This window comes from Lytechinus pictus, chromosome 6, assembly GCF_037042905.1.
Source record: "Lytechinus pictus isolate F3 Inbred chromosome 6, Lp3.0, whole genome shotgun sequence".
NCBI classification, from domain to species: Eukaryota; Metazoa; Echinodermata; class Echinoidea; order Temnopleuroida; family Toxopneustidae; genus Lytechinus; species Lytechinus pictus.
The window spans coordinates 13,898,164-13,910,525 of record NC_087250.1 but is presented as its reverse complement, the minus strand read 5'-3'; the positions used below and the strand labels follow the sequence as shown (position 1 = coordinate 13,910,525).

The 12,362-nt window shown below is 37.3% G+C and overlaps 1 protein-coding gene across 1 annotated transcript in view; it reads right to left on the bottom strand.

Moving 5' to 3' along the window:
- LOC129263775 (inactive phospholipase C-like protein 2) overlaps positions 1 to 11,353 on the bottom strand; it is a 40,592-nt gene extending 29,239 nt beyond the window's left edge. Inside the window, exons 1-6 of the mRNA XM_064100962.1 lie at positions 11,137 to 11,353; positions 9,685 to 9,748; positions 7,189 to 7,282; positions 5,061 to 5,178; positions 4,317 to 4,402; positions 3,561 to 3,681 (exon numbers count right to left, since the gene is read on the bottom strand). Of these exons, the coding sequence (XP_063957032.1) occupies positions 3,561 to 3,681; positions 4,317 to 4,402; positions 5,061 to 5,178; positions 7,189 to 7,282; positions 9,685 to 9,748; positions 11,137 to 11,258 (605 nt within the window). The 5' untranslated portion in view covers positions 11,259 to 11,353. The remainder of the gene's footprint in view (positions 1 to 3,560; positions 3,682 to 4,316; positions 4,403 to 5,060; positions 5,179 to 7,188; positions 7,283 to 9,684; positions 9,749 to 11,136) is intronic.
- Between the last annotated feature and the right edge of the window lie 1,009 nt (positions 11,354 to 12,362).

Here is a 12,362-nt window from a genome sequence, read left to right as displayed (position 1 = left end):
AATCACTGGATACCTAGTAAGAGATCAAATAAATGTAGTAAAGAGATGAAATCATCTATCATCTCACTATGAAGCTTGTCACCTAACACCGACTTGATATAATGGGCCATTACTCTCTGTTGATCAACGCTGCAATGGTTCTCAATCGATACAATCACTGGATACCTATTAAGAGATCGAATAAATGTAGTAAAGAGATGAAATCATCTTGATACGCTCATTGTGAAGCTTGTCACCAAACAGCGACTTGATATAATGGGCCATTACTCTCTGTTGATCAACGCTGCAATGGTTCTCAATCGATACAATCACTGGAAACCTAGTAAGAGATCAAATAAGTGTAGGAACGAGATGAAATCATCTAGATACGCTTATTGTGAAGCTTGTCACCAAACACAGACCTGATATAATGGGCCATTACTCTCTGTTGATCAACGCTGCAATGGTTCTCAATCGATACAATCACTGGATACCTAGTAAGAGATCAAAAGAATGTAGTAAAAGAGATGAAATCATCTATCGTCCTACTATGAAGCTTGTTACCAAACACAGACTTGATATAGTGGGCCATTACTCTCTGTTGATCAACGCTGCAGTGGTTCTCAATCGATACAATCACTGGATACCTAGTAAGAGATCGAATAAATGTAGTACAGAGATGAAATCATCTTGCTATGCTCATTGTGAAGCTTGTCACCAAACACAGACTTGATATAATGGGCCATTACTCTCTGTTGATCAACACTGCAATGGTTCTCAATCGATACTATCACTGGAAACCTGAAGAGATCGAATGAATGTAGTACAGAGATGAAATCATCTTGCTACGCTCATTGTGAAGCTTGTCACCAAACACCGACTTGATATAATGGGCCATTACTCTCTGTTGATCAACACTGCAATGGTTCTCAATTGATACTATCACTGGAAACCTAAAGAGATCGAATTAATGTAGTACAGAGATGAAATCATCTTACTACGCTCATTGTGAAGCTTGTCACCAAACACAGACTTGATATAATGGGCCATTACTCTCTGTTGATCAACACTGCAATGGTTCTCAATCGATACTATCACTGGAAACCTAAAGAGATCGAATGAATGTAGTACAGAGATGAAATCATCTTGCTACGCTCATTGTGAAGCTTGTCACCAAACACAGACTTGATATAATGGGCCATTACTCTCTGTTGATCAACACTGCAATGATTCTCAATCGATACTATCACTGGAAACCTAAAGAGATCGAATGAATGTAGTACAGAGATGAAATCATCTTGCTACGCTCATTGTGAAGCTTGTCACCAAACACAGACTTGATATAATGGGCCATTACTCTCTGTTGATCAACGCTGCAGTGGTTCTCAATCGATACTATCACTGGAAACCTAGTAAGAGATCGAATAAATGTAGTAAAGAGATGAAATCATCTATCGTCTCACTATGAAGCTTGTCACCAAACACAGACTTGATATAATGGGCCATTACTCTCTGTTGATCAATGCTGCAATGGTTCTCAATCGATACAATCACTGGAAACCTAAAGAGATCGAATGAATGTAGTAAAGAGATGAAATCATCTATATACGCTCATTGTGAAGCTTATCACCAAACACAGACTTGATATAATGGGCCATTACTCTCTGTTGATCAACGCTGCAATGGTTCTCAATCGATACAATCATCGGAAACCTAAAGAGATCGAATAAATGTAGGAAAGAGATGAAATCATCTTGATACGCTCATTGTGAAGCTTGTCACCAAACACAGACCTGATATAATGGGCCATTACTCTCCGTTGATCAACGCTGCAGTGGTTCTCAATCGATACAATCACTGAAAACCTAAAGAGATCGAATAAATGTAGGAAAGAGATGAAATCATCTTGATACGCTCATTGTGAAGCTTGTCACCAAACACAGACTTGATATAATGGGCCATTACTCTCTGTTGATCAACGCTGCAATGGTTCTCAATCGATACAATCATCAGAAACCTAAAGAGATCGAATAAATGTAGGAAAGAGATGAAATCATCTTGATACGCTCATTGTGAAGCTTATCACCAAACACAGACCTGATATAATGGGACATTACTCTCTGTTGATCAACGCTGCAATGGTTCTCAATCGATACAATCACTGGAAACCTAAAGAGATTGAATAAATGTAGAAGGAGATGAAATCACCTTGATACGCTCATTGTGAAGCTTGTCACCAAACACAGACTTGATATAATGGGCCATTACTCTCTGTTGATCAACGCTGCAATGGTTCTCAATCGATACAATCACTGGAAACCTAGTAAGAGATCGAATAAATGTAGAAGGAGATGAAATCACCTTGATACGCTCATTGTGAAGCTTGTCACCAAACACAGACTTGATATAATGGGCCATTACTCTCTGTTGATCAACGCTGCAATGGTTCTCAATCGATACAATCACTGGAAACCTAGTAAGAGATCGAATGAATGTAGTACAGAGATGAAATCACCTTGATACGCTCATTGTGAAGCTTGTCACCAAACACAGACTTGATATAATGGGCCATTACTCTCTGTTGATCAACGCTGCAATGGTTCTCAATCGATACAATCACTGGATACCTAGTAAGAGATCAAAAGAATGTAGTAAAAGAGATCAAATCATCTATCGTCTCACTATGAAGCTTGTTACCAAACACAGACTTGATATAGTGGGCCATTACTCTCTGTTGATCAATGCTGCAGTGGTTCTCAATCGATACAATCACTGAATACCTAAAGAGATCATATCAATAATAATAATAACGGTATATTTACACGGGGTACCCCGTTCAGTTCTGAAATCTGTTCTCATTTAGGCCCTTCTAATGGGTATTCATTCACCACACCTGGGTTGAGTGCAGCGCAATTTGGGTAACTTTCTTGCTGAAGGAAAACATGCCATGGCTGGGATTCGAACCCACGTCCCTCAGATTGGAAGACAAGAGTCATAACCACTTGACCATGATGTCCCCACAAGAGATGGTTTGAAGATGAAACCAGCTACATGTACGTGCTGACAATGCAGCTTGACAGGTAATTGATATGATAGACCATTGTTCTATGTTACATGACGTCTAGAATGGTCATTGTCATTCGATTGGTTGTTTGATATCGATCATTCAGCCCATTTTACAATGACATCATCATCCGTGCAATTTTTGATCCATTCATCATGCAATTCTGGATCCATATGATTTTGTCCATCGCATGTTCACCGATAACACCAGCACTATGCGTAACCAAGTTTGCAGCGTGCATTACTGTCACATGTATGTTTGCAACAATCAACAGACCATGTTCCCTCAGCCGAGGTCTGTTGATTGTCGCAAACATACAAGCAAGCATTACAGCTGGTGTTGACGATCTACATGTAATTTGCCCATTCACTAACGCCAACCCCCAGGGTTGGGGAAAATTGTGATTTTAATTTCGGTCTTGGTGTTGATCTTGAAGCTCACGATTAGGTGGCGAACATGATACCAAATGGATTTCATCAATGTCTCGGAAGTAGACCAAACTAGACAGAATACTCACTCTGATGTTTCGAACGCATGTTGATTAATCGCTTCTATAGCTGATTTGAAGAGTATTTTAGATGTGAGTGTATGGCCGTGATAGATTATAGGTTCATCATTGCCTCCATCCCATACATCCACTGAAATAAAACACACAAAACAATATTTAACAATAACAATATGCACCATTTTGCATTATGCTTGAAAGTGCTACAAGTACCCTGAATTTGGCATGACGACCTTCATCTAGTGCTTCGGCATTCAATGAATTTTAATTTGCAACATTTGTAAAGCGCTTAATACAATGTCTCTGAGTGCCCCACACTACTACCAATGACAACTACCTTGATCAAGTGCTTGAACGTTCCCTACTATCAACTGAATTTTTTTTTTTAATCAGATATTCAGAGCGAAGAAAGAATGTGGTATTCGTCATTATTTAGTAGTATTTATAAAAATAATATGCAAAACAGATAGGCATTTCATGCATATTATGTTAATTGTGCGCCTTGATTGTCATTACCGACAGATTTGTGCGCTATATTAATCTCTAATTATTATATTTATGTGATAATTTAAATCTTGAAATTTTCAGCAAACTTTGGAAAAAGTTTTTTCCCATCCCGCCAGTCAACCCTGCATCTGTTTCCAAGAAAGTGCTTAAGTGCTTCCCCGTTCGCGAATTCATTTATCGGGACACCAGATTCCGGCCGGCGCAACACCGGTGAATTCTGGAACAAAAAAATTCTGACATGACTCGGGGGCTAAACCTTACATTCCACCCATCTGCATCCTTTCTGTAATGCTGACACATACGCTGCTACACTTGATGGTCCTTTCAATTGGTCCTCAGTTAGATACCTACAACATTAAAAAATGAAAACATATATATAAATCTTCATTCATATATTGTTATTGTCATTGTCATCATTATCATAACCATCATTAATATCATTTTCATCATTTGACTGTCATACAAACATAAATAATACAATTTAAAAGTGTCACTTACACAGACAGTAACATCAATTTTTTATCCCTGTTTCCAGACGTCCCAAATTCAGTCTAAAATTACATGCAAGGCTTGAAAAAATAATGACTTACGAAACACTGCAGCAGTACAGGTATATGTAGAGGGGGAAGTCACCACCCTTCCCCTGCCCGCAGGGCTATTAGGTATATACGAGGGATTGCCCACTTTAACTGGCCCCTGAAGCTCCCCTGCGCCTGCAGCTAGCTTGCCCGAAATGAATGTAGCAAGACGCACGCAGGTTTTTTTACACAGCCGCTACCAATTATGCCTACGATCTATGGGTTCTGGAGACCCCCTTTTTCACAGCATTGCATTTTTAGCAATCGTTGATCAGAGCCATTCCGGAGACCCCGTTTTGAGACCAATATTTAGTTCCAGAGCCCCCGACCCCCGACTTTGGTGCGGCACATAGGTATCATATTATAATTCGAGTACCCTCCCCCCCCCCCCCGCCATAACATGTGTGATTGCCCTTTAAATACTCACGTATTATGAGAAGCAGCAATGAAGTAGTGAGATAACGATTGGGTCATGTCCTGACAAACTCTCCGTTGAAGATTGTCAAAAATATCACATTCTGATGATAATAGATAGCTTGTAAAACCTACAAAAAAAAATAACATTATGATGGTGTATATATATCGTCTCTATTTGCACATTAAAAATGGCACATTCACATACAATAGAATAGAAAGAAAAATGGAGAAAAACAAGTGGAATGCCTCTGGCCGTCTCACCTGCATCACGCGATTCAATATAGCAGCAGTGCTGATTTTGAAAACTACTATAACTCGCACAAAATGTTCAGTGATACTTGGTTACTCTTATTTCCACGTTTTATGAACTAGACCAATACACTTATAGAGATATGATGGCAATTCAACAAATACCCCCAACGTGGCCAAAGTTCTATGACCTTACATGACCTTTGACCTTGATCATGTGACCTGAAACTCGCACAGGATGTTCAGTGATACTTGATTACTATTATGTCCAAGTTTTATGAACTAGACCAACACACTTTCAAATTTATGGCTGTAATTCAACAAATACCCCAATTTGGCCAAAGTTCATTGACCCTAAATGACCTTTGACCTTGATCATGTGACCTGAAACTTGCACAGGATGTTCAGTAATACTTGATTACTATTATGTCCAAGTTTCATGAATCAGATCCATAAACTTTCAAAGTTATGATGGTAATTCAACAGATACCCCCAATTCGGCCAAAGTTCATTGACCCTAAATGACATTTGACCTTGGTCATGTGATGTGAAACTCATGCAGGATGTTCAGTGATACTTGATTAACCTTATGTATAAGTTTCATGAACTAGGTCCATATATTTTCTAAGTTATGATGACATTTCAAAAACTTAACCTTAGGTTAAGATTTTGATGTTGATTCCCCCAACATGGTCTAAGTTCATTGACCCTAAATGACCTTTGACCTTGGTCATGTGACATGAAACTCAGGCAGGATGTTCAGTAATACTTGATTAACCTTATGGCCAAGTTTCATGAACTAGGTCCATATACTTTCTAAGTTATGCTGTCATTTCAAAAACTTAACCTCAGGTTAAGATTTGGTGTTGACGCCGCCGCCGCCGCCGCCATCGCCGCCGCCGTCGCCGCCGCCACCGCCGTCGGAAAAGCGGCGCCTATAGTCTCACTCTGCTATGCAGGTGAGACAAAAAACACAATATATGATATAAGGGCAAATAGGTGGCGATCCCCCCCCCCCACCCGCGAAGCCTGTGAGGCATTAAAGGAAACAAAAACCCAAAGAGAGAATCAGACAGATGGCTTGTAAAACCTACAAAAAACAAATTCTGATGATAAAAACCTATAGTAAAATCATCAACAAATCACGTAGTGCTTCAAAGAAAACTGAATAAATAAAACATGTGATTAAAAGATAGCAGCAAAACTCCTAAACAAAAACTGTACTCTGGGCCCGACTTACAAAGAGTTATGATTGATCCGATCAAAATCTGACTGAAAGTCATGCTTCAAGGATTAACTGAATGTGACTGTACTGATGCAGTGTTGATTAAATACCAAATGCTTAAACGCTTTATAAACGCTTCAAACGTTCAATTTAAATGCGATATTAATGCTGCAGTCACATTTCCCCTACAGTCGCCATATGGCAAGTCAAAAACAGCCATTTTATCTATGTTTATTCAAACCACTCATATGTACATGTAGCTGGTAGAAAAAAGATTAAAATGGCTGTTTTCGACTAGCCGGACGGCAACCGTAGGAGAAATGTTACTGCGCCATTAGTCAGACATCAATCTATGTGAAACACCCCCTCAACTTGATAAATGGAAGAGGCATGAACTACATGTATAAACATTAGTGCAAGAAAATTTGGAGACTGATTTCACAAAGCAGGAGATTTCTTGCATTCCATAAACTATTCATTTATCTTTACACCTGCACAATATTCCTAATGTATCTTCATAGAATCAAATATAAATCTTCATCACACACCAACATATATCTCATAAATGACTAGAAATCAAAGTTATGATTAATTTTCTTGATTTTGAGTTCAACACTTCAGTAGGGTGGGTTTCATAGTTTTGAATGAAAAAAAAGATAAATACCGTCAATGCCGAGGTATCCCTTTTGACGACCCTCCTCAGAGACTTCATAGCGTTGTATGAGTGACAGACATTTTTCCTTCGTTACGCCAGTCATCTGAAGCAAACAAAAATAATTACATGTACAATGTTAATAATAGACACAGTGGCCCGTATTCTGAAGTCGGGTCTAACATAGACCACAGTCTAACTCTGTACTAAAATCATGGGATGTCAACAATTTAAAAATCCTTTTTATAAATATAATATATTTCTTCTTATGTTTACTATTTTTTTCCTTTTTGCTTTCATAATGAAGGAAAATACTTCACATATCATTCACAGACAATAACGGATAATTTGAGTGTCAAATACTCAAATGAGTTAATAAATTGGATGTGTGCTGTAGGGGATTTGTGCCCCAATTGGCTCTCCATAGTTAAACCACAAATACGTATAAACCAGGGTTTAATTTAAACCCGAGTTCAGAATACGGGCCAGTCTATTTTATGTTTATTGTTGGCCAATTATCTTTAAGGACACTTAACCATAATTTACTTGTATGTTGATGATCATTGTGATCATGGTTGGCATATAAAATATTTCAATATCTGTCAGGAATACTAATAAAAACATGAAAAGGGTTTCTGGTATTAAATGAGGGACTAATTAAAGTTCCTTTTATATTATATATTTTTCAGTATTCTAATCATCATTAATCTAATTATCTTGAAAATATTCTCAAATTATTAATATACTATGAAATTCTTAATAATATGGACCATAAATATAGTGCAGTTACTTTGTTAATATACTCTACTGCGCTTTATAACATTTGGTATGATATATACCCTGGCTGTAGCCGAGCTGCCATAGAGGCACTCACAACCACAAAACCACACACCCAAACCTGCCAACCCCTGGGAATGAAAAACTGTATTCTGTGATAAAAAAAACTGTATTTTTCCCCAAAAAGGAGTATTTCATAATAAAATGCTTGGCACACTCACTCATCGCGGCGCTCAAGCTGCATGCAAGCTAAAATGCGCACTGCTCTTGCAGATGAAAAAAAAAACATTAAAACATGTGTATATCTTCACCCTAGTTTTAACAAAATGATTGAAAAAAAAAACAAGTAACTGTACCTGAAATTACATTGATCTAATAACCATATTGGTGTACGTTTTTTATACAAAAAAAGGATTTTTCAAAGAAAAAACGTACTGCCGTATTTTGGTTGCAAAAACGTACTAAATACGGCTATAACGTACTGGTTGGCAGGTCTGCACACCCCATGCGATGAACAGAATTACACTATACTGTGAGATTTGCCACATATTTATTTACTCTATCATAACACTATCATCACAAATCTCATTTGTGATTCATTAGAAATGCATTATACATGTACTGTGAAATAAATCATTCTGATTCACTGGGTTCATAACTTGATATATTATGCTACAGTCAGCCTTGTGCCCCAGTCACACGGATAACACCGACTCCAAACCGACCAATGGTATGTCATTGGATATAATGCTTTAGCTTTGGTCGGTATGGGACCAGTTTCATCCGTGTGACTGGGTCTCTAGCCCGACTACCAGCTGCATGTAAGATGAGACTTTCAGCTGAATAACATGCAAACCATCCAAGCTGAATGGTGGACAGAGAAATAGGTTTGAATTCAATCTTCAATCTGATTTGAAGGTACAGGGAATAAATGCCCGTCGGTTGAATTGGCTTTTACAGTTCGTTTGGAAGACAAGTGTCCCTATCAAAGAACAGTGAATCAAAGGGGAAGGTGACCCTGAAAAATAGTTTGTAAAAATAGCAGAAGAAATAAGAAAAATTATTGGTAAGGGTTTGAGGAAAATCCGTTAAAGATTAAGAAATTAGAATTTAAAGTTTTGGATTTGTGATGTCATAAACGAGCAGCTGCCCATATGTTATGTAATATAAAATGCATAAATTTCATTTTATTAATGGTTCCTGATGACTTATTTTTGTTTTTTATTCATGATCGGGTGTGAAATGATTTGTCTATTGATATACGAAAGGTACCAAGAAAAATCCATTTTCAATTTTCTCAGAAAATGACATTTCATTGATGTTTTATCATTCGCTATGTAGGAATACGCTCGCATATGACGTCACAAATCAAATACTTCAATTTCTAACAACTTTTTTATTCTTTGATGGATTTTTCTCAAACTTTCTGGAATATTTTTTATTATTTTTCTGCTATTTTTACAATTTACTTTTTGTCAGGGCGAACTTCAGGAAAAACTTCCCCTTTTATCATCAACATCATCATCATTCATCATCATTCATCATCATCACCATCATAATCAACACCATCATCATCATCACCATCATTATCATGATCACCATCATCATCATCATCACCACCATCATCATCATCATCATCCTCATCACCATCATCATCATCGTCATCACAACTAACATCATCATGACTTTCATCATAATCATCAACCTGACTTCTGGCTACATCAAACTTACCCCTTGTTCTGCTTCTAAGAATATCATGAGATCGTCCAATGTCATAAATTCACTACTCGAGTACCTGTTAACAAATAGATCAAATGGATCAATGAAACTACATGTATTTCTATAGAAAAGTTTAAAGTGATTTAATCCCCTAGTTAAACATGCCTCAAAATCCCATACTAGCATTAATTCTGAATGGGTTGAGATATGACGCAGAAACGTCACCTGTTATTTAAAAAATTAAGTGCATAAATCAGCATATTTTAATGACTGTTTACTACTACTACTAATAATAATGATAATATGAAACATCAACATAATGCTTAATATAAATGTTTCTATTAAGCACTGCATACTATAACTCCGGCTTTAGCACATCTACCCTGATCGGACACTCAACATTCAAGGAATTCCTTCCTACCGGGTACCCATTTACTACACCTTGCCAAAGGACGCAAGTGCTGCGGTGGGATTTGAAGCCCGGGTCTTGTGGTTCAAAGTGCGAAGACCTATCCATTGGGCCAAAACAGTTATGTGCTACATCAAATCCTTGGATCTGATTGGCTGAGAAAAAAAATAAGTCAGTGAAAACAACTAGTTACTTTTTGAAACACTCTCCAACACATCAACTTACCCGGCAATAAGAAAAAAGATTTCAGGCCCGTCTTACAAGGAATTACAACTGATCCGGTCGATCTTAACTGTACGGAAATCAATCGATGTCATCATATTTTCTACAGGAAATTTGCACAATGTCCTTTGTATAAAGCAAAGAGAAGCACACTGAATTTTCAAGAAAATAGTGAATGTATGAATATCATATCTAGAAAATATTTGAAACAAACTTGCAGTTTTTAGGATGACATTGCTGGCTTTCCATAGTTATAGTTTATCTGATCAATCGCAACTCTTTGTGAGACAGGGTCCAGGGGCAAAGATTTGTGATTGATCCAATCAATCGCAACTATGGAAAGCCAGCAAAGTAAACATATAAAATGTATGTTTGTTCAAAATTTGTTCTAGATACGAATGTATATCCATAAATTCATTGATTTCTTGACAATTTGGTGTGTTCTCCTTTGTTTACAAAGGACATTTTGCAAATTTCCTGTAGAAAAAATTATGACACTGATGGATTACCATAGAATTACAATTGATTGGATCAATCGTAACTCCTTGTAAGACGGGGCCCAGGTCTTTTTTACATTCTTTGAATAATTCCAAGAATGAATGCTTTGAGCGCCTAGGCAGCCCAGCTAAAGCCGGGGTAATAATAATAGCAGGGCCCACTGGGAGAACAGTTTTCAGAACTGAAGTGGCTTCCCTGGGTAAATATACCTATATTAATATTATTATATTAAGTATTTTTCATCCTCCCGCAACTCCCTCCCACCCTCTTCCTCCATTTCTCCTATCTCTCCATCTCTCTCTCTATCTATCTCCTTCTCCTCTCCTAAAACTCACCTGACAAGTAGGAAATAGATTTCAGGTCTTGTTGACATCTCTTTGAATAATTCTAAGAATTCGCTGCTTGATAATGTAGGTCTGGCTTCCTCTGGCTCCTGGTACATCCTAGGTTGTGTCATTTCCTGAACAAGAAAAAAAATGACAAAAAATTGTCAACTTTGATTTCAACATCCACATCAAGAAACTAATGTCTAGAGTCAATACAGGGAGAGTTGGATAATTTGCAAAGCAACTTCTGCGCCCACTATCAAATTTGCTTTTTATATGCATGAGTGATAACTACTTATCCCATGTTTTAAATCTGGTTTTGTCCCCGTGAATGGGGGTGGCCGTATTCATCTCGCCCAAAGAGTTGCGATCATCCAAATTTTGTTGCTACGATTTCCTCACATGAGCGATTTTGATAATAGCATACGTGTGAATAACTGGTTTTCAGTGCCTCTTTAAATTTGACACAATATTCTTTACAGTTAATTTGAACCTCAAATAGATACTTTTCATTCACATTTTCAGAAATAAAGAAAAATGTGATTTGTTCCCAAATCGGACAGTGAACCAGTCGTAACAAGTGCGGTGGCCTTAACACATCTCAAGCACACCTATCATTATGAAGTCATGCAGGAATGGAGGACAAGATGGCCTACTATATTAAACATGTCCATCATAGAGGGGTGAAATGATATTCAAAGAATTCCAGGATGCAAAGTGAGTTGGCTCCTCACAAGGAAAACGTTCTGGGAATAAGTGCTTGAAATATTGCCATAACAAGTACTAATATGATCATACATGTATTTCAAAGTAATAGAGTGTACTCACTTTTGTTGCTACCATTTTCTCATAAATCAGCAATTAATAGGATAATTAGCCTAAAGTGTGAGTAACTAGTTTGTGCCTCTTTTGAATTAATACACAATGTCCATTTTACATTTTCTGTGAAGGTTTAATTCAAAACCAGCATTGTGGAACAACTTTTGCATGGGGTGTACTCACTAATACATGTATGTTCAAACTTTCTTTTCCAGTATATAATTCATGGTTTACTTGTAGGTATAGTGTGAACATCTCTTTTCAGTGTATGTTCAAACTTTCTTTTCCGAGTATATAATATATGGTTTAGGCAAGAAGTGAACATCCCTCTCAGTGTATGTTCAAACTTTCTATTCCGATTATATAATTCATTGTTTAGGTATAGTGTAAACATGCTTTTCTTATTGTACATATAT